The 25,000-nt window shown below is 45.6% G+C and overlaps 1 protein-coding gene across 3 annotated transcripts in view; it reads right to left on the reverse strand.

Moving 5' to 3' along the window:
* The window catches only part of nova2 (NOVA alternative splicing regulator 2), a 125,591-nt gene that overhangs the window by 23,331 nt on the left and 77,260 nt on the right, over positions 1 to 25,000 (reverse strand). For all 3 annotated transcript variants that reach the window (XM_063204934.1, XM_063204933.1, XM_063204931.1), the window contains one exon: positions 19,653 to 19,819. In XM_063204934.1, the coding sequence (XP_063061004.1) occupies positions 19,653 to 19,819 (167 nt within the window). The remainder of the gene's footprint in view (positions 1 to 19,652; positions 19,820 to 25,000) is intronic.

Consider the following 25,000-nt stretch of genomic DNA (forward strand, 5'->3'; position numbering starts at 1 on the left):
GGAGAGGAGAGGAGAGGAGAGGAGAGGAGAGGAGAGGAGAGGAGAAAGGAGGTAAGGGGAGGAGAGGCAAGGAGAGGAGAGGAGAGGGGAGGAGAAAAGAGGAGAGGAGAGGAGAGGAGAGGAGAGGAGAGGTGAGGAGCAGGGAGTAGAGGAGAGGAGACGAGAGGAGACGAGCAGAGGAGAGGAGAGGAGAAGAGCGGCGAGGAGAGGATAGGAGAGGAGAGGAGAGGTGAGGAGTGAGAAAGATCAAGTGAGGCATTTCCAAACCTCTGCTGTCTCGTGTGGACACAGGGAGAGGCTAAGGCCAGGCAGGGGGCTGTCTCACTTTATTAAGGATAATAATAATAACATGAAAAACAAAACATTCAGAGAATGCAAACCTTTGCCAAGTAGTTCAATCTCCCCAAACTGCCTTTCCATATTTTTAGCTATTTTGCAAGGTAGCCAAAGCACTGTTTTTACGTAACCACAACAAAACAGAAAAACGCCACCTCGAGGCAGTGATGTACAGTCAAAAAAATGAATGTTCATTGTTCCAAATGTCACGTTCCTGACATTTTCTGTTATTTTGCTGATAAGCAAAAAAAAAAAAAGAAACCACAGCCAGATAAAAATGGGCAAAAACATAACCTCCCTGTTAGAGGAAGTGTAATCACAAAACCACACAGTGTCCCAGTTCTAAGACGGGTATAATGAGGACAGTAGCATTTGGTGTGACTGGCCAGATGGATCAGCTGTTTGTGTTGTTGCTGAAAATGAAATGACAGAACACACACACGTCTGTTAGCCCCTCCTCTTACCCTCTGTTGTTGTTGATTTACGATTCAAAGCCACACACTTCTGTATTACTCTTCCCACAGTATTGCTTTGCCCACAGCCCCCTTTCAATGATGACAGATTGTGAATTATAATTATTATTCTCAGAAGGGCAAGATTTCTTTTTTTTTTTGCTCTCGTTTTGAAAGGGAACAGATTTCATAACTTTCTCCACGGCTAAAACTTTTTCTTTTTCATTTTCACTTTAACGAGAATTTCTGAAGCCTTTTTATAAGAGTGTTGTGGACCCTAATTTCTTTTTCGCATGATATGTTTTCGTTTTCCCCTCATGATTTCCCCTTTAAATGTCTGATTTATTTTGTCATCTCGAAAGAGGAATGATCTTTAAAGGGCTGGCCATTAACATCGGTCGGCTTCTACAGAGATGGTATAACTTCCCTTTCCAGTTACCATCTCTCTCTCTGTTTTTTCCTCTCTCTCTGTCTCTCTCTCTCTCTTTCTCTGAATATGTATGTGCGTGTTTTAGTGTACGTACGGTGCATACCAGCCTGGATTCTCTGTGTGTGCGTGTGTGCGTCCGTGCGTGCCTGCGTGGCCTGTGTGGATTACTGTGGGTGCCACTGTTGCTACTCTGATCATTTAACCTGTTTCAGCACAGGAGGGGCCCTGCTCTAAATCGCAGTCATGTACTGCTGTCTGTCCCCACAGAAACGGAGAGAGAGAGAGAGCGATAGAGAAAGTAAGCGAGAGTAGAGAAGAGTAGGAAGCAAGCTATGGACAGACTGAAGATCGAGAAAGAAAGAGAGAGAGAGTGAAAATGATAGAGAGAAAGACAGATAAAGACAAAGAGAAAGAAAGAGAGAAAGACAGAGAGGAGTGTCGGGGAGTGGAGTGCAGCTTTTTAAATAATAACACTGTAACGCCTAGCCAGCATTCACAGAACATAACAGATGCCTACAGCATGAGTCAGTCCATATCTATGAGGAGCAGAGAGGAGGAAGAAGACCAGAAGACGATGAAGAAAGAAAGAACGAAAAAAAAAACAGATAGAAAATAGTTGGCCGCACGGCCAAGTTCTCTGTATCTCCCTCGATATATCTGCAAGTTGTGGAGGACATTTAGAGAAGTTGTCTTTTTTTGGTCTTGCAGAAACACTCAGTGCTTGACGACTTGCAGAACTCTGGGCAGGCGATCCTTTCCCTCCAAAATTAATGTGCTATTTCTGGCACTCGTGGATAAGCAGACGTAATACGCAGAGCAACCACAAATTGCGGCTATGTAGAGTCCACCTACGCACGATTGAAGGAATTTTGTCACGCTTACTGAACATACATGTTTGGACTTATGTGTTTATTAATAATTAATCAATTAATTAATTATTATAGAAATACATCATTAGAATATATCTTCAATATTTTATATATAACATACTATATGCACACATTATATATGGGCATGTGTGGCCGCAAGTGTCTGAGTGTGTGTGTGTGTGTGTGTGTGTGTGTGTGTGTGTGTGTGTGTGTGTGTGTGTGTGTGTGTGTGTGTGTGTGTGTGTGTGTGTGTGTGTGTGTGTGTGTGTGTGTGTGTGTGTGTGTGTGCGTGTGTGTGTGTGTGTGTGTGTGAGAGAGATTGGAGAATGTCCCGGGCTATGACCCAGCATGTTATTGCTGTGCTCCGTGACCTCTGCCTGAGGTGAGTGTGTGTGTGTGTGTGTGTGTGTGTGTGTGTGCGTGTGCGTGCGTGCGTGCATGCGTGCGTGCGTGTGTGTGTGTGTATGTGTGCACGCTCGTGTGCGTGTGCATGTGTGTGCGATGCCCTGTGCTAGAGTGGCTCCTCTGTGAGGCAGGACGAGGGGCCATGAATCATGTAAAAGCTCCTCGTAAATTATACATCTACTAAAATGAAGGAGGTGATTGTCCTGCCGCACTGACCTTCTAGCCCCCTCAGTCAGAGGTCAGCCACACATGCACACACACACACACTCACTCTTGCAGGCGTGCACACACACACACATACACACACACATGCACGCACGCATGCACACGTACACAGCATGTCAAAGTGGACGATGGTAAATCTCAGTGAATTTAACAGCATAGGCCTGTCCTTGAGGTTCACTATGCTAATTTTGTGAGTGTGGTGTGTGTGTGTGTGTGGGGGGGGGGGGTCACAAGTGCGAGTGTGTATGTGATGTCCTTGTGTGTGTGTGTACTGTATGTAAAATGTTGATGTACCGTAAGTGTATGCAGGTGCAGTCCTGAAATGCAGCATGAAAGTGTGTGTGTGTGCGCGTGCATGTGTGTGTGTCACCCCAGTAAATGTCCTGCACTGCCGTCACTACCGTCCACAACCCCCCCAAAGATTGCTTGCCTGGAAATGTGTGTGTATGTGTGTGTGTGTGTGTGCGTGCGTGCGTGCGTGCGTGCCTGTGTGTGTGTGTGTGTGTGTGTGTGACTGCTTGCCTGGGGCTCGGGCCTGTGATTAATGGTCCCATGTCATCCTGTGCACCGCAAAGGCAAGTGCACCAAGACATCCCTAAATATCATCTGTTACAAAGAGATACATAATTAATCAGCCTGTCTCTCTGCTTTCGCTGTTTCCGCATTTGCACACGCACACACACACACGTGCGCACACGCGGTACACAAATACACACACACGCACGCACGCAAGCACACACACATGCACACACGCACGCGCACACACTCAGTCACACGGAATCATATTTTTTCCTCCATGTCAAGAAAAGTGCAAATGGAGTTCTATCATATGCCACACACACACACGCACACACACACACGCACACACACACACACACACACACACACACACACACACACACACACACACACACACACACACACACACACACACACACACACACACACACACACACACACACACACACACACACACACACACACACAATCCATGCACCAGTGCACATGTCTATAAGTCCCTGAGAGACTGAGAGCAGTGGCATTAAAGGGAAGAGAGAGACAGAGAGAGAGAGAGGGGGAGAGGAAGAGAGAGAGAGAGAGAGAGAGAGAGAGAGAGAGAGAGAGAGAGAGAGAGAGAGAGAGAGAGAGAGAAGGAGGTAGAGGCACACCAGACTTGTCAGACCACAAACACTATGTAAGGCGCCCTTTCCTCTTCTCTCCCCACACATACGCACACATGCACGCACTCTCTCTCTCTCTCTCTCTCTCTCTCTCTCTCTCTCTCTCTCTCTCTCTCTCTCTCTCTCTCTCTCTCTCTCCCTCTCCTCTCCTCCTCTCGCCCCCTACCCTTCGATCAATACTTGGTGGAGAAAGTGACCTTTTTTTCCCCGGCCAGATGACAGAGCTGAAGGTTAAAAACGGCATAAAATATATTTCAGAGCCGCCACCGACTGAGCGATGCCTCCAGAGATGGAGGGATAGAGAAATGGAGAGAAAGAGAGAGAGGAGTGGAGGTTAGCAGGGGAGAAAACACTCCTATTATTTTTTTTCCTTTTTTTCTTCGCCTACTTCATTTTCAGACATTATAGCAATTCCCTTGATGTCACTTTTAATTTGGCGGACAGGCGGCCTACACAGCAAGGGCTGGGCCTTTGTGTGTGTGTGTGTGTGTGTGTGTGTGTGTGTGTGTGTGTGTGTGTGTGTGTGTGTGTGTGTGTGTGTGTGTGTGTGTGTGTGTGTGTGTGTGTGTGTGTCTGAAGGAGTGAGAGTGAGACATAGAGCGAGAGAGAGAGAGAGAGAGAGAGAGAGAGAGAGAGAGAGAGAGAGAGAGAGAGAGAATGAGAAAGGGAGAAAGGGAAAGAGAAAGAGAAAGAGAGTCCATCAACAAAAGATAGAGGAAATTACTAAGATAGACAGTCTGTGTTTGTGTGTGTTTGTGTGTCTCTGTGTGCGTGTGTGCGTGCGTGCGTGCGTGCGTGTGTGCGTGCGTGCGTGCTTGTGTAAGTGTGTGTGTGTGCTTGTGTCTGTCTGTCTATGTGTATGTGTCTGTGTGCGTTTGTGTGTGTGTGTGATAGTCAGTGTGTGTATTTGTGTGTGTCAGTCAGTGTGTGTTGTGTGTCCGGCCGCTTGCTGAGAAACATGATTAGATTGTGCGGGCTGCCTAATTGAATAGCTTGGGCTTGGTGGTGTTGTGGATGGAGGAGCACTGGTTTGGAATAATGCGGCCACTTAACGTAATCGCCCCCTCCATTACTGAGGAGGCCGAGGATGGGGGGGGAGATGAGGGACGCAGACACTTCACGTTCGTGTGTGTGTTTGTATGTGTGCGTGTGCATGTGCGTGTGCGTGTGCATGTGTGTGTGTGTGTGTGTGTGTGTGTGTGTGCGTGTGTGTGTGCATGTGTGTGTGTGTGTGCCTGTGTGCGTGTGTGTGTGTGTGTGTCCGAAGGCAACACCCCGCCAGACAGGCAGCTACCGAACACAATTTTTACCCAGCATGCTTTCCTTCTACACTATGACCAATGGTGGGAGTGTTATTGCTACAAAATGGTAACATTATTTTGTTATTATTATTATTTTGCAAACAGTTTGCAAAGGTTTAAAATCAACCCCCTCCCTAATAGACTACAGCCTAGTGAAAGGAGAGAGCACAGTTTGGCACAGTTTGCCATTTCCTTGATGGCGGCATGCTGCAAAAAGAAAATATGCAACATCTGAGAATTAAAAAATGCTTGCAAACAAGAACTCCACTGTGCCAAAACACATTTTGGATATACCTTTGTCATTAAAGTGTTTGGGTATACAGTATTTTGTTCAAATTTCTTGATATCACTCTTGTGTTGTGAGTGTAAATAAAAAGTATTATCATTAAAAAATTGCTTGCAAAGCGCGTCTTGTTTTTTTTCTTCCTCAGCTATTAATCTCTCTTCAGCTATTTTACTTCCTCTAGTCCAGTTCCAAATATAAATCTTCACGATTGTCATGTTATTATCTTCTTGACTGTCGCTAGCCCTCATCTGGTGCCATGCCTGTATTTCATTTGGTTTTATTGATGTATTGTAGGCTAGTTGTTATTATCCATGCTGTTGTTATTGCTGTTGTGTTGTTTTGGCAGCTGATGAGAGATGATGCCTGCTGACACATCTATAGTCTTGAGGAGAGAGAGAGAGAGAGAGAGAGAGAGAGAGAGAGAGAGAGAGAGAGAGAGAGAGAGAGAGAGAGATAGGCTGCTCGAGAGAGACAGAGACCGAGATACAGAGAGAGAGAGACAGAAAGACCTCCGTGACCTCAATGAGTGTCGGCGTCACATAAACCAGCTTTTGCTTTCTTCTTTCTTCTCTTTAGCTCCCTCCGTTTTTTTCCATGATGAATAATGCATTATAATACATAAATGATGGATGGCTCAACAAGAAGTGTTTTTTGGGGGTAACTGCGGGTCTGTCTCGCTCTCTCTGCGTTCGCATGGTTATATCCATTGTGGGAGATTGCTCATCCAAGCCTGCATTTGTTGATATGAGACTGTCACGTCTCTGGTGACAGTGACACAATGACACAAAAATGATTGTAACGCATATTGTCACACAGACTGGATCTCTAGAAAACCTGCGGTGGAAACCCGCCCTCCTCTGGCAAAAAATAAATAAGACTGTACTGATGGCAGGGCATACACAGTAAAAAATGCTAATTCAACACTTAGAGAGTATTCGGGGACCAAATAAACTCTAAGAGGTGTTAAATTGACTCTGTTAGTGTTGCATTAACACTGCAGTTTTTACTGTGTATGTGTACGTGTGTGTGTGTGTGCGTGGGTGTGGGTGTGTGCGCGTGCATTTGTGTGTATAATATAGTATCAAAATGGCAGCCTTTTATAGGTGACCATAAGTGCGTAAAAGGAGCTATTTATGGACAACAAAACACCCTCATAACACGCCTCATTTTCCATGCAGTGTGTGTGTGTGTGTGTGTGTGTGTGTGTGTGTGTGTGTGTGTGTGTGTGTGTGTGTGTGTGTGTGTGTGTGTGTGTGTGTGTGTGTGTGTGTGTGTGTGTGTGTGTGTGTGTGTGTGTGTGTGTGTGTGCGCGCGCGCGTATGTGCCCACGCCTGCTGGGGCCTTAAAAGCACAAATGACTTCCCACTTCCTGTAGACTGCAGGACCGTGTTTCCTGTTCTGGGAGGGGAACAACAGGAAGTGGAAGCAGGTGTTGGGCAGGGAGGTTAAAGGTCACAGGAAGTGAGAGCGTACCTGAGGAAGCCACTACAAAGCGGCTCTTTTGAAAAGGTCTACGAGGGCCGTAGCCATGGTTACGAACAAAACTGACCTGGGTTATTGTGAGTTATTTTTCTCTCTGAAAAAAAGTATGAAATCACTCAGCATCAGTGACATTTTTTTGGCCTAAATTGGGATACTGTTTTCCGTAAATCTGATGAATTGCTGCTGTGAAATACTTGTATTCCTTGTGTGTCACGGAAATAAATTGAATATCCTGTGTCTGTGTGTGTGTGTGTGTGTGTGTGTGTGTGTGTGTGTGTGTGTGTGTGTGTGTGTGTGTGTGTGTGTGTGTGTGTGTGTGTGTGTGTGTGTGTGTGTGTGTGTGTGTGTGTGTGTGTATGTATGTGTGTGTGTGTGTGTGTGTTGTGTGTAAGCATGTCTATATTCTAAGTGGTTGCAAGCGTCTGACTGATGTCTGGTGTGATTAAATCTGAGGCACTAACTGTGTCTTCCCCTAACGACCATTTGCCATAGAGATTACAGCTCAAGGAGAGAGAGAGAGAGAGAGAGAGAGAGAGAGAGAGAGAGAGAGAGAGAGAGAGAGAGAGAGAGAGAGAGAGAGAGAGAAAGAGAGAGGACAGCTGTTGCCTAACATGACTTTGCGTCTTATCTTACATCTCCCAGTCACCCCCCGCTCCCCTTAGGGGGCTCTCAGCGGTCACACACACACAAACACACACACACACACATACAAATTCATTCACACACACACTCATTCACACAAACACACTCACAGAAACAAATGGAATGGATGCTTGCTCTCTCTCTCTCTCTCTCTCTCTCTCTCTCTCTCTCTCTCTCTCTCTCTCTCTCTCTCTCTCTCACGCACGCACGCACGCACGCACACACACACACACACACACACACACACACACACACACACACACACACACACACACACACACACACACACAATCTCAAGCCCTGTAATGCCACAACAGCCGTGCTCCTTCCACAGCCAGCCATGAGATTTCCCTTCCCATCTCATCCCATCTCATCCCATCGCAGCCAGCCAAAAGGGGATCGGGTAGCATCGCCATAACAACCACACACACACATATTCCACTACGCTCCCACTGGCTCCCATGTGTTGAGAGAGTCTCTCTCCCACGCGCCCACTTCCACTTGACTCTGTGTATGTGTGTGTGCGTGTGTGCGTGTGTGCGTGTGTGTGTGTGTGTGTGTGTGTGTGTGTGTGTGTGTGTGTGTGTGTGTGTGTGTGTGTGTGTGTGTGTTTGTGTGTGCGTGTGTGCGCGTGTGTGTGTACACTGTGTGTACACTGTGTATACACTGTGTGTGCAAAATGGTACCCTGATACTCAGAAACAACCTGGGGGCCAGTGCAAGTGATATCACTGTTCCGTAACGAGCTCCAGAAGTCAACCTAACTGCCATGCCATGTGGCACACCACCACGTGGCTAATTTCACAAGTAGCCCTTTCTACTCTTTCAAACATTACCATACACTGCATTGCATTGTAATTGGAGTGCATTACATTACATGACATTTAGCGGAGGCTCATTAAACACACTTACGAGCGGTGATGTAGTGGTGGGTTAACACACGTTCGGTAAATGGCATTTACTGTACTGTGCACACCTCTTGAAGTTACAGAAGGCTTTTTGCTGTATCTTACTTGGCTTTTTATGAGTGCAAAATGTTAAATATGCATAGTTCAGTTGCTTTTTCGCTTAACAAAGCTCTACATAAGATGTGAGAGGGTGTGCACGATGTTGTGAATGAAAATGAACATTTCAGGCTTGCAAGGCTGTATGATTGGCATGCTGTTTTTGCTTTTGCCTCATCAACGGTTTGCATGCTTGCTTGAACGAGCATGTTTGGGCAAAACATTCATCTAATAATCTAAATCTACATCCAGCGAGCGAGACGTAGGCAGAAATAATGGCATCAATTTTGTATTTCTGCAATTGCAACTGCTGACGAGTCACAATTTTCTAAAGACATTACTACTCTGTGTTAGTGCATGCCAGCCTGAGCAAAATAGTGCATGTGTGCAAGTGCATGCGCATGTGTGTAAGCGTGCAAAAATGTCCTGCATGCAAAGCCAATGACACTACAGAGAAATTCAAACACTGCAGAAAGAGTGTGTCTTTTGTGTTTTCTGTGTGTGTGAGAGAGAGAGAGAGAGAGAGCGAGCGAGAGAGAGAGAGAGAGAGAGACAGAGAGAGAGAGAGACAGAGAGAGAGAGAGTGTGTGTGTGCATGTGTGCGTGTGCGTGTGTGCGTGTGCGTGTGTGTGTGTGTGTGTGTGCGTGCACGTGCGTGTGTGTGTGTGTGTGTGTGTGTGCGCGTGTGTGTGTGTGTTTGTGTGTGCGCGCACACACATTTGTGCTTGTGTAAGAGAGAAAGACTTGTCTGATAACCCCTTATAATTACACACATTAATAATCGCAGTGACAGCTTTGCCGGGGTGCGGAGGCCAGAATCAGGGCTGCCATGTCCTGTGAATTTAATGTTACGGCCCGCCGCCCCTCAGACTGCTCGCTAAGCACAAAACTCCATCAGCCCCATTGCTAACCAAGCCCCACAGGGCCGCTGACAGCCCTGCCTGAGCCCGGGGCAAAGTCGTATGCAAAGTCCCCCTGCACCGCCACCCAAACCAATACATGGGTCAGTGATGTTGCAGTAGTAGGACACGTCAGGGAGGTGCAACGACAGCTAGTGCAACTATATATGGATTTTTTTTAATTTTCGGTGGACTATCTAAGAAGTATATTCAATGCAGCATATCAACCATCAATTACTAATTAATTTATGGGCATTAGATGCCGTTGCGCCACCTGACGTCTGAGCCCGAGAAAACTGACCCCTTTGTGCCCAAACCCCCCCCCCATGTGGGCTTCTCTGACTTACAGTACAGTACAGTACAGTACCCTTAGAACACACAGCAGCTGAGTCTGCCAAGTCAACACTTACTGTATATATGGACTCCATACATCCTGGTGGATGCAGTCCAAAACACCTTCGACTGACCGGGCCTATAGAAACTAATGGACCTGGTGCTGATCAAAGCAGAGCAAGAGCACCCTAAAAGGCGGGTCTCTTTACTGCATGCTAAGCACCCCACACATATGGGCTTGCATGCCCATGGGGACCCGGGTTCGAGTCCTGAATCGAGGCCTGAATCATTTCCCAGAACCTGCCCCGCGTCTCTGTCTCCTGCTCATTTCCTGTCTTATCTCACACTGTCCTTTCATAATAAAAACCCTCAAAAAAGCATAACAAGAAGCTATGTATATTCCCAAAAGAATCCAGTACAGGACAGAGCAGACGGCGCCTATTTCATGTAACGGGTTCTAGTACTGGACATCATGACCGGTGTTTGTGCCATCTACTATAAAGGATTTAACTTAGAACAATCTCCACTGGACCTATACTGGAACCCATTCACACAGTACAGAACCCTGAATACCCTTCTCTGGATCTCTGTGTTGCAGTGGAGTACAGTTCTACAGATGATGATGATGCTGATGATGATGATGATGATGATGATGATGATGATGATGATGATGATGATGATGATGATGACAGTTCTGCTCAAAGTAGCCTCTTGTGCAGATGGGGTCGGCGGCGGGCCTATTCCCAACTACATCATTACAACATTGCTATGACATTACAGTGAGCCTTAAATAACAGATTAAGACATAGCCATTACAATTTTGGTGACACTAAAGCTATAACATAGGCTGTGCGCAAAGGGTTAACTTCTACGTTCTGATGCAGGACTGATCACACTGCTCATTGTTCAACCAAGTGTAGTTCATGTGGGTTGAGTAGGGGCATGGCGTTATATTTAATTAACTGTATGACTAACCGAAGTGCAGTCCTGCCGGCATAGTGAATGAAAACAATGCATTGCTGGAAGATCAATAGCAGGCAATCACGAAGTGGCCATGCACCATAATCACTTAAACTGATTGGGAGACGAATCAATGGCCAGGCTAATTGAGCATCTGGGTCTGTTTATCTGTTTGCTTTCTTTTCTTTTCGTTTTCTTTTTTTTCAATGTTCGTTTCTTTTTTCCCTTTCTTTTCTTGGTGACCTCAATTAAATGGAGGCAACGGTCATTGGAAAAACGCATGAAAGGTCTGCTCCACTCCTCACCACTGCTGCAGAGTAAGCAGTCAATCTAAATTCAAGTCAATTGCTGTATATTTTATTTACGTAAGTGGCTATTTTTTCAACTTGTGGCCTGAACATTCCAGTCGAAGCAGATTTTGGTGATTTTTTTATTCAGACAGCCACAAAGTGCACAGTATCAGTTTTACAGTGGCAATCAAGTAGTGAAGTCTGAAAACAAAATGGTCAGCCCTACTGCATGATAGCAATAACAAACACTCTTACCTAGTATGCAAAGACAACCCTAAAATAAACAAATAATAAGATATAAATAACATCATAAATACAACAAAATGAATAAGATAAAAGGGTCAGAGATAGATTCCCAAATATTTACCTACATAAAAAAGAGCAGGTCTGACATTGCCCAGATGGGTTTCTGGCTTTTTAACTGAATCTATTCTGATCTAATGTACATATGTGTTGATATTTTTTAGAACCTTACAGCCTTCTTTGAAGAGTGGATATCTCATCTTTCATACTTCATATTCATGCTCACATCTCATACTTCATACTACCCTGCATATGTATTACCCACAGTACTGGGCAGAGTATGCCATTCATATTTTTCAGTGTATTTTTTAAATGAATTTACCACAGATGCTACACATACAACTAGTCATCACTGCAAAACTCAAGGACTTTTCTCATTCAGAATCATTTGTGCCCTGTGTCTACAGCAGTCAAGCTCACCGATGATGGCGGAAATCTAAACTATTTTTCCCATTATTAAGTAGGCTAAATGCTTTCACAACAGCATGGTGGTTGCGTGAGATGACGGGCACAAGAGGACTGTGAGTGTTTGTACTCTACTACTACTTCAGCTGTAGTCATTTCTATGTATTCAGCCATTCTATGTGACAGCCATAGGCCATAATTCACTCTCTAAACCCTCACTGACCCAAATATTGCTCTGGGTCTTTTTCTCAACCCATTCCTAAACACTGCTAGTGTCTCCCTCTTTTTTTTCTTTTTTCTCACAGTGAGGATGAATCCCTCTATGTGTGTGAAGCATAAAAAGGGGGCTGTGTTCAATTTCTTGACATGTTAGTGTTGTGTAATAAAAGAGCAAAAAGAGGACTTTCTTTCTCTACAATCTATTTGCAGTTTCATGTGTGGGCTTGAAAGGCCCTTGGTAAATGGTTACAAGCGCTGTGAGAGCCCCTGCAGTAGGCATGTGTGCATGTGTGCATGTGTGCGCGCACAAGTCAATATGTTAGTGTGTGTGTGTGTGTGTGTGTGTGTGTGTGTGTGTGTGTGTGTGTGTGTGTGTGTGTGTGTGTGTGTGTGTGTGTGTGTGTGTGTGTGTGTGTGTGTGTGTGTGTGTGTGTGTGTGTGTGTGTGTGTGTGTGTACATAGTATGAGTCTGGACATACAGTGTAGTGTGTGTACCGTATGTATAACATTATTGTTATTAATAGTCCAAAATGCTGTATAATTGCAATGGCACGGTGACTGGAGAATGTTGATCAGAGCACATGTGTGTTCCATAAAGTATATGTTTTCCTTTGACCATGTTGCTGCCATTTATGAACATATCCACAGGCCACAGGGAAAGTAAACAAAAATACTAATTGTGAGAGTACAGGATAAAAAATTAGCATCTCTACAATATAATGCAGATTTTTAAATGTACAGTATGAGTACACATGAGAATGCACCGTGAATCATGAGGAACACTAAATTCAATTATTTCTTTCAAACAACTAACAGATGCTTTATAGATTAAAAGCACTAACTTAAAGTTCTTTTCTTAAAAAAAAAAAACCTCTTGCCTGACTGAAAGTGGTCACGTGCATTTCCTTGAGCTCTCACTCTTCCAATTCAGGGAAGCCTGACAAAAGGGTCAGTTGGCCCGGGCCCAGGGAAAGAGGGGGACCAGAATTGAGTCGTCATGACATTGTTTGAATTGGGAGGGGGCCCTTTCAGATAACTTTGTCCTGGGCTCCACTAAAAGCTGTCAGCGGCCCTGGTCCGATTGCATGCTAAAGCGTATACGTATAGCTCCACAGATGGCCTGTTATTCCATTGGACCGTTGGAAGGGTGATTGGAGAAATACGGTCAGTTAGGATTTTTATTCACGTCGTTGTTTGTTTCCATTTTTGTCTGCCAGTCATCTGCTTATATGACTCATGATTCAAGTCACTGGCATGACACACTGTAAACAACACCGAGTCACGTTAGGTAAAACGATGAATACATACAGCAATTCCACATCTTTTGGAGGCTGCTATACTCCACTGACAAATCATTTCCAATAGCCTACTAATTGCAATCAGCCACAATGTCATGGTGAGACCTGTGTAACCTCATGGCACCTTGCACAATAAATCAGCTCCTTATGGCACTTCGAGACACACAGGGCCAAAGAGGAGGCTGATAAAGGAAGAATGAGCATGACACGGTTAGCATACGTCTCATCTTCTTGAAGTCACCAGAGGCAGGTATGAGTGAAGATTTAGCAGGCAGCCATGTGGTGTAATGGCTAGAGAGTTGGTCTTGGAATCGCATGGTTACAGTTTCAAATCCCTGTATATCTATGGCAGAGATGCTTTTGAGCAAGGCACCTTACCTCACACTCCCATTAGGAGTTGTTAAAATGTGCACTGTGTAAGATGGTAGCCTGAGTAGGTATTGCTGCTAATTGCAACTGTGCTATTCCCAAATTTGATCTTTTCATGAAAATATACTATTATGACCAAAGTACAGTAAGTTTTGCAGCAAAAAAGAGAATACTACTGGAAATGCAAAATGGCGGACAAGGAGACGATCCACCTTTTTATGTATGAAAAATGCAATTTTCCCAGTCATAATGAATATTTAGAATGTGATGGTGGTGGTAAGTATCCATGAAAAAGGTAGCATTTGTGAATGATCAAGATTAATTCTGGAAATGAACTATTTAAATATTGCTTACTGCACTTTTACCGTGTACTTCAATAGGCTAACTGTAAGTCGCTCTGGATAAAAGTGTCAACTAAGTGCAATGTAATGTTGGCTTTGTAATAAGGATTTAATTATGGCTAACCTCTGATTCACACTGATGATGTTTCAGCTAAAAGCTTCTGGCTAGAAGCGAGCGATCAGACGCCTTCAGCAGCGAGGTCAAATCAGGATTAGCATGTTAAAAGCAAAATCTAACATCAAACCCATGACACATGACGTGACTCATCACTAATGACTAACCCTATAGCCCCGTTGAAGCGGCTTCAGCTTTGTGTGTGTTAGGTGGTATAATATTGTACTTAGGGAATACCATAGTATAATGTAATAGTGAGTATAGTATAATAAACTTAAGTTATCGAAGACCTCCTATGACCAAATGCTGGTGAAATTTCAGTTTGCCTGAAAAAACACCAACTTACTAGCCACTAAGCCATTTTGGCTAGTGATGAAAAAAAGATCATTTAAGAGCCCTGAATACTATGTGAACGAGAACCCAAATCAGAGACTGCTTCCCTCTCTTGAAACAGCCACGGGGAACATAGGGTTGGCACTTGGGGGTTTTGTGGTGATGACTTTATTACAGCAACTGCAGCTTCTGTCAGCGAAGGAGAAGTTTGTCCAGCCCCTTGGCTGAAAGCTAATGGACGTCTCCAAGGGCACTGGCTTCCGTGCCGGTGGAGAATGTGATGATTCAGAGGGTGACCTCTGTCACTTAAACACCCTGTTTGAGTCCCTGGTATGTGGAAGTGTGTGTGTGTGTGTGTGTGTATGTGTGTGTGTGTGTGTGTGTGTGTGTGTGTGTGTGTGTGTATGTGTGTGTATGTGTGTGTGTGTGTGTGTGTGTGTGTGTGTGTGTGTGTGTGTGTGTGTGTGTGTGTGTGTGTGTGTGTTTGCGCGTGCGTGTGTGTGTATGTGTGCGTGTGCGCATGAGTGTGCGCATGTGAATTTGCGTGTTGCAGTGACTGTAAGGGAGTGGGTAGTCTTAGGGATGTCATGTGACTCTAGTACGTATGTCCAGAGAATAAAGAGGGTGGAAACTGTGTGCGTGCGTGCGTGCATGTGTGCTTGCGTGCGTGCCTGCGTGAGTGTCTGAGCCCCTGATAGTGTGAAGTGGATGGCAACTTGAGCTCCACAAGGAAACTTTATACACGGGCATGGGCTGATTGGTTAAACTATTTACAGAACTGTCATTACAATACTGTGCCATACATTTGGATTTGTATGCAACTATGCCTATGTATTACTATTACTGCCTTGCCTGAGGCACATTTTATGGTGTGTCTTAGTTGAGATATTCAATCTTTTAAATGTATGTATGAACTGTATATTTGTAACCATTTGAATATTCCGCTTTCTGCTTTTTAGGTATGCAAAAAAGATGCAGACTACTATGCCTATAAATATTTTAACATATAGTTTGACTTTGACTCAGTAAGCTGGTGCAGGAAAACGAAAGGAACCCTGTCTATCAGTCCACCTGCCAATCTTAATAGCCATTTCCAAGAACACACTATTTACAGGTCTGGGAGTTACGATGGGGCGTCTGGTGAAAATGTGAGAGAAGCTTTCACAGAACGGCAATGCTATCTATAGTATATGACCATAATTAGACACTGGTTATGCATGGCTTACTAGCATGATAGCAAACACTGACAGATACAGCCACCTGCAAGCATGTTCGTAATTTATAGTGAGTGAGTCGGCTGGCTGTCCTAGTTGAACTGTTTGTAATTAGGCTTGCCATGGCTACAGCTGTGGATCTCTCTGAGCTCTACTAGGAGGTCTGTCTGCCTCTCTGGGCTCTGCTAGTAGGACTGTCTGCTCTGCGTGGTGCTCAGGTGGGGGTGTCAGTACAGTAGGCTGGAGGATCTGTGCTCTGCAGATAATACACACAGACACACAAACACACAGATACACACAAGTGCGTGGAACACACACACACACACACACACACACACACACACACACACACACACACACACACACACACACACACACACACACACACACACACACACACACACACACACACACACACACACACACACATGCACGGCTCACACACACACAGATGCACACACTCATACACGCACGCACGCACGCACGCACGCACGCACGCACGCACGCACGCACGCACACACACACAGACACACACACACACACACACACACACACACACAAGATGAAAGATTCAGGACTTTTCTCTGGAGCCAGCAGAGACAGGAGATGGCTTTTGCCAAAGGATGCGACGCTGGTTTTATGATGCAACCTGAGAGGCTAGAGCTTGGGTTTGGGTCCTGTCAGTTCAGGCCCCTGTACAATAAATCAGCTTCCTTCCACCATCAAACCAGCTACTACTGTGGCCGGCCAAAACTTCAAATTCGGGAAAGGGGAAGATGAGAGGAAAGAATACCTTCCAACCCCCTCCCTCTTTTCCCCTCTCCTCACTTTCCCTCTGTCTTTGTGTGTCTCTGTGTCTCTTCCTCGCTGTCTGTCTCTGTCTCTTTCCCTACTCATCTTCTCCCTCTTACACCCTTCCATCCTTTCCTCCCTACCTCTCTCTCGCTCCCCCTCTCTGAAACATCTGTGAAAAAGAAAGCAAGTAAAAAAAATATGACGTCTGTAATTTTTACAGCTCCTGCACGTGGCTCCCGCTGCTTTCCAAATTTCCAGTGAGCCAGTGAGTGTACCGCATGTGTGTATGTGTACATCCCTCCCTCCCTCCCTCTGCCTCGCCGCCTCCCTCGCTCCGTATCGCATGGGCGATAAGAATAGCAGATCCCCCTCCTTCTCCAATAAAAACAGCACACAGTCGGCCCCTATAATCCTCACCGGGCTTAATGGAGACTTGGCGTGATAAGGCCAGACATGAGCCATGCGCCTCCCTCCCTCTCTCTCTCTCTCTCTCTCTCTCTCGCCTCCCTCCCTCTCTCGCCTCCCTCTGTTGGTTGCACTTTGATGAAGGGCTGAGAGTCTGAAGCGTCATGCCATTAAACTTTGTTTGGGAGCATCGAACAGTGTTGCACACCTTTATCTTTTCCTTTCAGTTATCTTCTGCTTGGTCCAGCACCTGTGCTACTGATGTGCGCGCACTCTCTGACTTTTTGGATGTGACTCGTGCACCTCGCTCAGGCGCTATGCCTATCTCCAGCTCAGTCAACCAGGCAGCCGGTTGGTCAGCCAACAACAGGCCAAGCAGATAAGGGCCTCCATGCCTCACAACTCCAGTTGGGCCTGGCTTTTTTCTCACACTATCTATTTTTTGTGATTAACTTTTTAATAGGTTTTAGTAAAGCAAACAAGTCAAGATCAGAGAGAAGCAAAAAAAAGGGGGTGGATCATCCATTGGGGCCGTAACAAAAAAAAATTGTGCAAGGAGAGGTGCAACATTGTTTCTCGCTATCTCCAGCCAGGTTGGTCAGACTTGGGTTGGGGTAGCTCGGGCTGATGCAGCTCCCTCCCTCCCAGTCGGCTGGTTGGTCGGGCAGCACACAGGCCCAGAAGAGATAGGTAGGCCGCATCCATGCTTGCCATATATATTTCGGGGTGGTTAAAGCAGCCCTATGACTCAGTAATCTCGACGGAGGGTTAGAAAGTGATAGGCTACTCCCTGGACCTTCACTATCACTGTTTGGAAAAAAATGCTTCAATTTTTATTTATTTTTTTATATATATATTTATTAACTTTACTTATGCTGAGTTTCAACTTTGTTCAAATATATTGTTCAGTGGAGTGATGACATCAATGTTTTGTGTCAAGTGTATATGTATGACACTTAACACTTGGTTACTAGCATAACGAAATCTGAGTAATGAGATAACTTCACAGGTTGAAGTACATCATGTTTCACACTGAAGCACTGTCAGTGGTGTTTTTTTGGCTCTGCTCACCGTTTGTCCTTTTCTCACTGCTGACAAGCATCCTCTGTAGAGTTCGTCTTAGAGTTGATATGGAACACTATTGCACGGAACAACATCAGCTTAAATGAATAAATTATGATTGCTGCTCTGTATCTGTCATAGAATACCAGAGGTTGCTACAAACAATACATTTAACACAGCTATACTGTCCTAAATAAAACATTACATGGAAATGTCACCACCACTTTACCTATAACACAGTTGTCTGGCCAGAAAAGAAACTTTAAAGCCGTCTTTCTCAGTTTGCCAGGAAGCGTAGTTACTGCATTTTTGTTTGGTACGGCAGTATATAGTAGAGGAGGCTCTGTACAGCACATGGCTACGCTCATCTGGAAACAGTAATGGGGCCCATCACTCTTAGCGACCTTCACAGTGTCATCACCTTCCCTTTATCGGCTCAGGTGTAAGAGAAGAAGGCGTAAGGCACTGCCTCATGTCCACAGTGGCGAACGGGAGGTTGATGTACGGCTATCTTATCTCCTTGCACCTGCTTTTAAAAGACAAAGTGTATTACGCGGCACAGTATTTATACTATCACGATTACACCACACATCACAACCGTGTTGTTGTCAGTGAGAGTTCTGAGAATGTTAACTAGGGAACTGTAGTTGGGGGACTTCCAGGAAGAGATCTTTTGTCTGATAAGGATGCACTCATTGTCACATACTTGGCATAGCTACGGTAGCCTCCGCTGCAATCTGTGATGCTAAGGGGCTAGGCTAGTCAGTGGAGAGCATATGAGAGAGGACTCAACACTGTAGGTGTAGTCAGTGGAAATGATATGCGACAGGGCTTTATGCTAGGCTAGTCACTTGATAGTAGGCTATATAAGAGAGGATTCTGTGATGGATTAGTCAGTGGACAGGATATATGAGTTGAACCTATGCTAGGTTAGTGGCAAAGGAAAGTGGAGAATATATAAGAGAGATACGCGTGGTCTAGTAGAGTAGTAATAATAGAGACCCTTTAATGATACGGTATGGAATGAAGACACTACCCCTGTTATAAATTAGCTGTTACCAGAATGGCAATGGTAGAGGCTCTGTGTACTGTCATAGTGGTGTAGTATGATAGTTCCGTTTTTCAGTGACTATTACAATGTCCCAGTGGCAGAACAGTGTCTTTTAAGGGGCTACGGTGAGGCTAAGGGTGGTCAGTGAAGGGGATGTAAGAGAGGAGAGAGGCCCCTATCTGCCCAGAGGTCCAGGTTGGACATGATTTTGCTTTTCTTGGTCCCATGGGTTACGTTCTTCAGGGCACAGAATGATGACTGACATCCACCCCTCTGGTGTTAGTACCATATGTATGTCAGTCTAAGTGGAGGAGGTCAGTGGAGGAGGTTACTTCTGAGAATGGGTTAAGGTGTGCGTGCGTGTGTCTGTGTGTGCGTGTAGGTGTGCGTGCGCGTGCATGTGTGCATGCATGCGTTTGCATGTGTCAGGGGAACTGATGCTAAAAGTGACAACTGTGATATAAAAACCCATATTACTTTTTGCTTGCTTGCTTTTGCAATTCAACAAAAAAACTGCTGCAAACTGTTATTGTGAATTAAATAATTGGCAACTTTGATATTTCAGATGTGTGATGCGAGTGCGACACCAGGTCTGTCCAGGTGTGTGTGTCCAGGAGTGTTGTCTGTCTGTCGGCCCAGACGCCTCACCTGTTTGACGCGGTCGGGGTTGACGGTGGTCTGCGGCTGCAGTATGCTGACGGGCTCTGTCTTCTGGGCGCTCTGCGGCATCTCGCGCACTTTCTCGGCGATGAAGTTGTGGACGGAGTTAAGAGCCTCCACTGTGCCTTGGATCAGGCACACGCGCTCTGTGGTTCCTGGAGAAGAGAGAGAAAAAGAGAAAGAAAACACCTTTGAGTTTTTGTGGTTCAATATAATCTCTGACGCACATGGCTCTTTAGTTTCTGGCATTCAGAAGAAGAGAAAGCAGAAGGAGAAAAAAAAGTTTTGAGTTTTGAGTTCAATATAATCTCTAATGCACATGCTCTTTAGTTCCTGCTGATTAGAAGAAGAGAGTAGGGAGCAGGTGAAAAGACTTTGAGCTTTCAGTTAAATAACTGCAAACAGTGTGTATGATGCCAGGCCAAGAATTAGGCACATGTGTTCTGCAGTTCTGTAGACTGAGTAAAAAAAGAAGAAAAAGAGAAAAAAGAAGGAAAAACACTTTTTTACACCTTCAACTTACGATGTGCAAAACACCAGCTTGTGTACAGTACAGCAGCAGTCAGCCATAGTTAATATTGAAGGGGTGCAGCACAGCATACCGTGATCAAGGCCTGGCATACCCCAAGGACAAAGACGTCAGGGTTATGGGGGTACCAACATATTAACGCAATTACTGTAAAATGTAAAAGGTGGTAGGTACCCCTGTAAAAGGGAAGAAACCCCCTCCCCACACTTATAGATGGGTAATTCACACTACACAAGGGCTCAGGCCCAGAGGCCCCAGAACCATGTGTGGCTCCGAAACCCAATCCCCAACATGTACACTCTGACACTGCCAAGTCAAGTCAAGTGTACACTGCATTAAATATTGCACTTTTAACAATTGTATTTTAAAACTTGGGGGACAAAAAACCCAGAGCCCCAAACAACATAAAACTCAAACAACTCTTACATCTGGCCTAAAATACTGAATCTTTTTTAGAAACTAGCAACACCCATGGAGGGGGGTCCTTTCTTGCTGCCTGGCCCAGGGGCCTATGAAGTCATAATCCCGTTCCTGGCAAAACGGCACCGCGTTGTGGTCGGGGCTAAAATATGTGCAGCATCAGGTCGAGACAGACATGGAGTGAGGGGAGGGGGAATGAAAGAGGGAGTTGCTGATGGTTTACGTAGCTCATTCGTTGCTTCATTCGTTCACACGTTTGCACGGCACATGTTTCTCGAGGCGAAGGGGCTACTTGCAAGCCTCCAAGCGTCTTCATATAAAAGCCGCTATTTACATGCCAGTAACTCCTCCGCCGAGCAACAAACCTCGGCTCCCCAGCTTCATTTTGTTTTATATAAATCTCCCCAAATTACAGCACTCAGCGCTGCAAAAGCCCCATGCCAGCTCACTGTGCAGTCATGTTTGCCATCTCGTAAAAAAGAAGACCTCCGTAGGATTTTTTTCCTCCCCACTAGCTCGCTAACTCCCTTTGCCCTTTTGCTGATAGAGGAGGGAGATTGGGAAGGGGGCGGTCATGACTTTGTGATTCTACAGGGAGTTTGTAAGTGATGGTGATGGTATTGTTTTGGTGGGTCCCCCAACTCCCACCCATCCACTCCCAGGTTGGCCAGTCATGTTTTCACGTATATGTACTTGTACTGAGTTTCACTTGCTCGTTCGCTCGCCCACTCACTACCTCGTTCTTTTTTGTTTTGTTTAGGTTCTCAAGCTCGCAAGCGGGGCCAGCAGTGCAGTGCAGTGCAGTGATGTCATCGGGACCTGATTTCTTCCAAACGTGGGTCATATGATAGTATCAGCAAAGTTACGACAGGAAACCACTCAAGAAAAAAAACACACCCACAAAATACTAATGGGGCTGAATAAACAGGAAAAAAATTGGAAAGGAAGAAAGAGGGACAAGAAAAACCGACACGAACGGAAATCTTTCGAGGAAACAACATATGCTGGAGCTTGAGAGAACATACTGTATTTTGATTTGGATCTAAACAGTTCTCAGCGTTGCATTTTTGCCGCAACATTCGGGGACGACACACGTTCAGCAACATCTGTTCATTGTCATGCCGCAAAGCTCTCTGTGTGTGTGTGTGTGTGTGTGTGTGTGTGTGTGTGTGTGTGTGTGTGTGTGTGTGTGTGTGTGTGTGTGTGTGTGTGTGTGTGTGTGTGTGTGTGTGTGTGTGTGTGTGTGTGTGTGTGTGTCCATGTGTGCGCATGAGGGATGGGGGGATAAGCTGCCTGTAACAGCTGCACAAACACACACTTGAACCCCTCTTCTATTTCTGTGTGTGTGTGTGTGTGTGTGTGTGTGTGTGTGTGTGTGTGTGTGTGTGTGTGTGTGTGTGTGTGTGTGTGTGTGTGTGTGTGTGTGTGTGTGTGTGTGTGTGCGTGCGTGCGTGTGTGTGTGTGTGTATTGTCCAATCCCAGTCCGGATAGGCTTCTATTAGCGTCCCACAGTCTCCACATTCAATTAATTCACACATGACACCGGCCTCAGTGCACCTCAGCCTAATCTCCACTAGGCTGCAGAGCAAAAGGTGTGTGTGTGGGGGGCTGATAGCTGATAGGCTTAGACCAGCCTGCCGCCAGCAAGTGGGCTCACTTGTCCCAGGCCCGTGGTGAGGGGATGGGGTGCAGAATTGGGTACCCATTACAAGTACATTGGAAGCACTGTATATATACAGCATATTGAGAAAGTCTCCATTACATTGTACTGTAGTATGTATTGCGATAGGGGGCCCCCTTCAGTTGATTTTGTCCCAGGCCCGATAAAGGCTGTCAACGGCCCTGGACAGGATCTAGGATGGTTGATAGAGGGCTGGGTAGTTACGGTGGTGGTGTGCTGGGGAAAATCAACAGGGAGAGGATTTTTTTAGCAGATAAGGGCGCACACACGGTCGGTACACACACAGGGTGGAGTAGGGGGTCGGGTTCCTTTTGAAAATGCAAGGGCTGTCTCTCTGTGTGTAAATACCTCTGTGTGTGTGTGTGTCTGTGTGTGTGTGTGCGTGCATGCATACGTGTGTGTGCCTGCACGCGTACATGTGTGTGTTTGTGTGTGTGTGTGTGTGTGTGTGCGTGCACGCGTACATGTGTGTGTTTGTGTTTGTGTGTGTGTGAGTGAGTGGTGGGGATAGGGTGGGGTGAAAACGTGTCCGACAGCGGCGCTCAGAGTAAAGCCTCCCACATCCCAGCATGCATTGTGTGTCTGATTGGCGACTAATCCTCCCTTCATTACCGATTACTCTGCGGTACACCAGGGAGATGGGGGCAGGGGGGCAGGTGGGTTGTGTAGGTGGGTAGTTGTTTTTGCATTGGGGGGCGGTTCTGAGAGATATATTTAAAGGTGAGGGGCTTTGTTCATTACCTTTTATTCTGTGTAACACGAGAGGAGGAGCAGGGGGGCGGTTTTGAGAGATAGTTGTGAAGTGTGTGTGTACTTTTTTTATTCTGCGCTACACAAGAGGAGGGTAGCAGGGTCGGCAGGGGGGCAAAAAATATTTAAGGTGGGGGGGGACTTTGTTCTCTGCAGAGGTTCATGAAGAGCAAACATACCAGGTCATCAGGCTATCAAAACAAATAGCACCTACAGGTCAGAGATATGAAGGGAAAGGAAGGAAATAGAGAAGACAGAGACAGAGAGAGAGATAGAGAAGGAGAGAGAGAGAGGGGGGGGGGGGAGAAGGGAACAGAATAAGGCCCAGCCCAAGTTGGCTGACCTATACTGAAACATACGGGAGACAACACACACACACACACACACACACACACACACACACACACACACACACACACACACACACACACACACACACACACACACACACACACACACACACACACACACACACACACACACACACACACATTTGGCTCCCTTGAGGGTGGGACACAAATCTCTGCTTATCGTACTGCAGCAGTCTCGCTTTCCGGCTTCCTCTGCTGCTCCATTGTTTTGGAGCCCGGCGCTGCCGGTTGGCTCTTCACCCCCACCCACAAAATGGTCACACACGCACACGCACACACACACACACACACACACACACACACACACACACACACACACACACACACACACACACACACACACACACACACAGCTTTCCCTCTTCTATTAATATATCGGCATTGAGGTCTCAGAACAAAAAGTGGCTCATATTTTGAATAAATAATTAAATATAGAGGCATAAATAAATAAATATGTCCCGTAAATAACTAAGTAAATAATAAATAAATAGATTGGCGTGTGCAACCAGCAGCTGGCATCCCGAGAGGAATTCAGGACGGACCAATCAGGAGCTAGATTACTGGAGTAGAGATCAGCATCTCCTTGGCAACGGTTCAGGGAGAGAGAACTGATGGAGCACAGAGGGGAAAGGGCACGGGTGTTTGGGTGTGTGTTTGTGCGTGCGTGTGCGCGCGTGTGTGTGCGTGTGTGTGTGTTTGTACTTGTGCGCGTGTGATTATAGGCTTGCCTGTGGATGTCTGTGTTTTTATTTTACAGAGTGTGTGTGTGGGTGGGTGACTGGAACAGCAAAGCTATCTAACCCCAAATGACCTCTACAGATTTTATACAGCCATGTCCTATAGCCTCCTCTGAATGGAACAGGGCAAATGGGGGTCAATTGCTGTTATACAGCCCGGTGATGGAGCAAATAAAGTATTGCTGCCTTCATTGCTATCATCATCAAAATCATAATCATCATCATTATAATCATTCGCCTCTTCATCATCACAATATTGTGTCAAATTGTTACAACAGCTCCTTATACAAAGTTTAAATATGGGATATGGTGGTGTAAAAATCTAAATTGTAACATTAGAAGGACATGGTAAGGCTGTGTGTGTGGTGAGAAGCAATCAAGAATTATCCTGCAGCATTACAAAGTGTGGTAGAACCTTAATTTTTTGTTGGAAAACACTGCAGAAAGTAGTAAATGGGGCATAAAAAACAAATATATCGTCATTTTTTGCATCAGCATTCTTGCACATGTGTGAGCACACATTTACAGTGACTGTAATGCAAGAATGAAAGAAAGGCGACTGAGGTCATATTCACATCATATCACAGATCATAGTTTCCTTTATTCTGTCACACAGTTGCAAGACGCTGCCAAGAAAATCATCCCAAATCTTCTCTAAAGCCCTTACAGACAAGTCTGAAAAGGCAAGCATGAATCCTCTCAAGGACAAACAAGAGGGTTCTATTTCCCTCCTCCTCCTCCTCCTCTCCTTAGGACTCCAATACCAGAATGCTGCCATAGGCCTGGACTGGTAAACTGGTATACTGGGCATTTTCCCAGTGGGCGAACAGTCCTCTGTGGACGATGCT

Source organism: Engraulis encrasicolus, chromosome 8, assembly GCF_034702125.1.
Source record: "Engraulis encrasicolus isolate BLACKSEA-1 chromosome 8, IST_EnEncr_1.0, whole genome shotgun sequence".
Taxonomy (NCBI): Eukaryota; Metazoa; Chordata; class Actinopteri; order Clupeiformes; family Engraulidae; genus Engraulis; species Engraulis encrasicolus.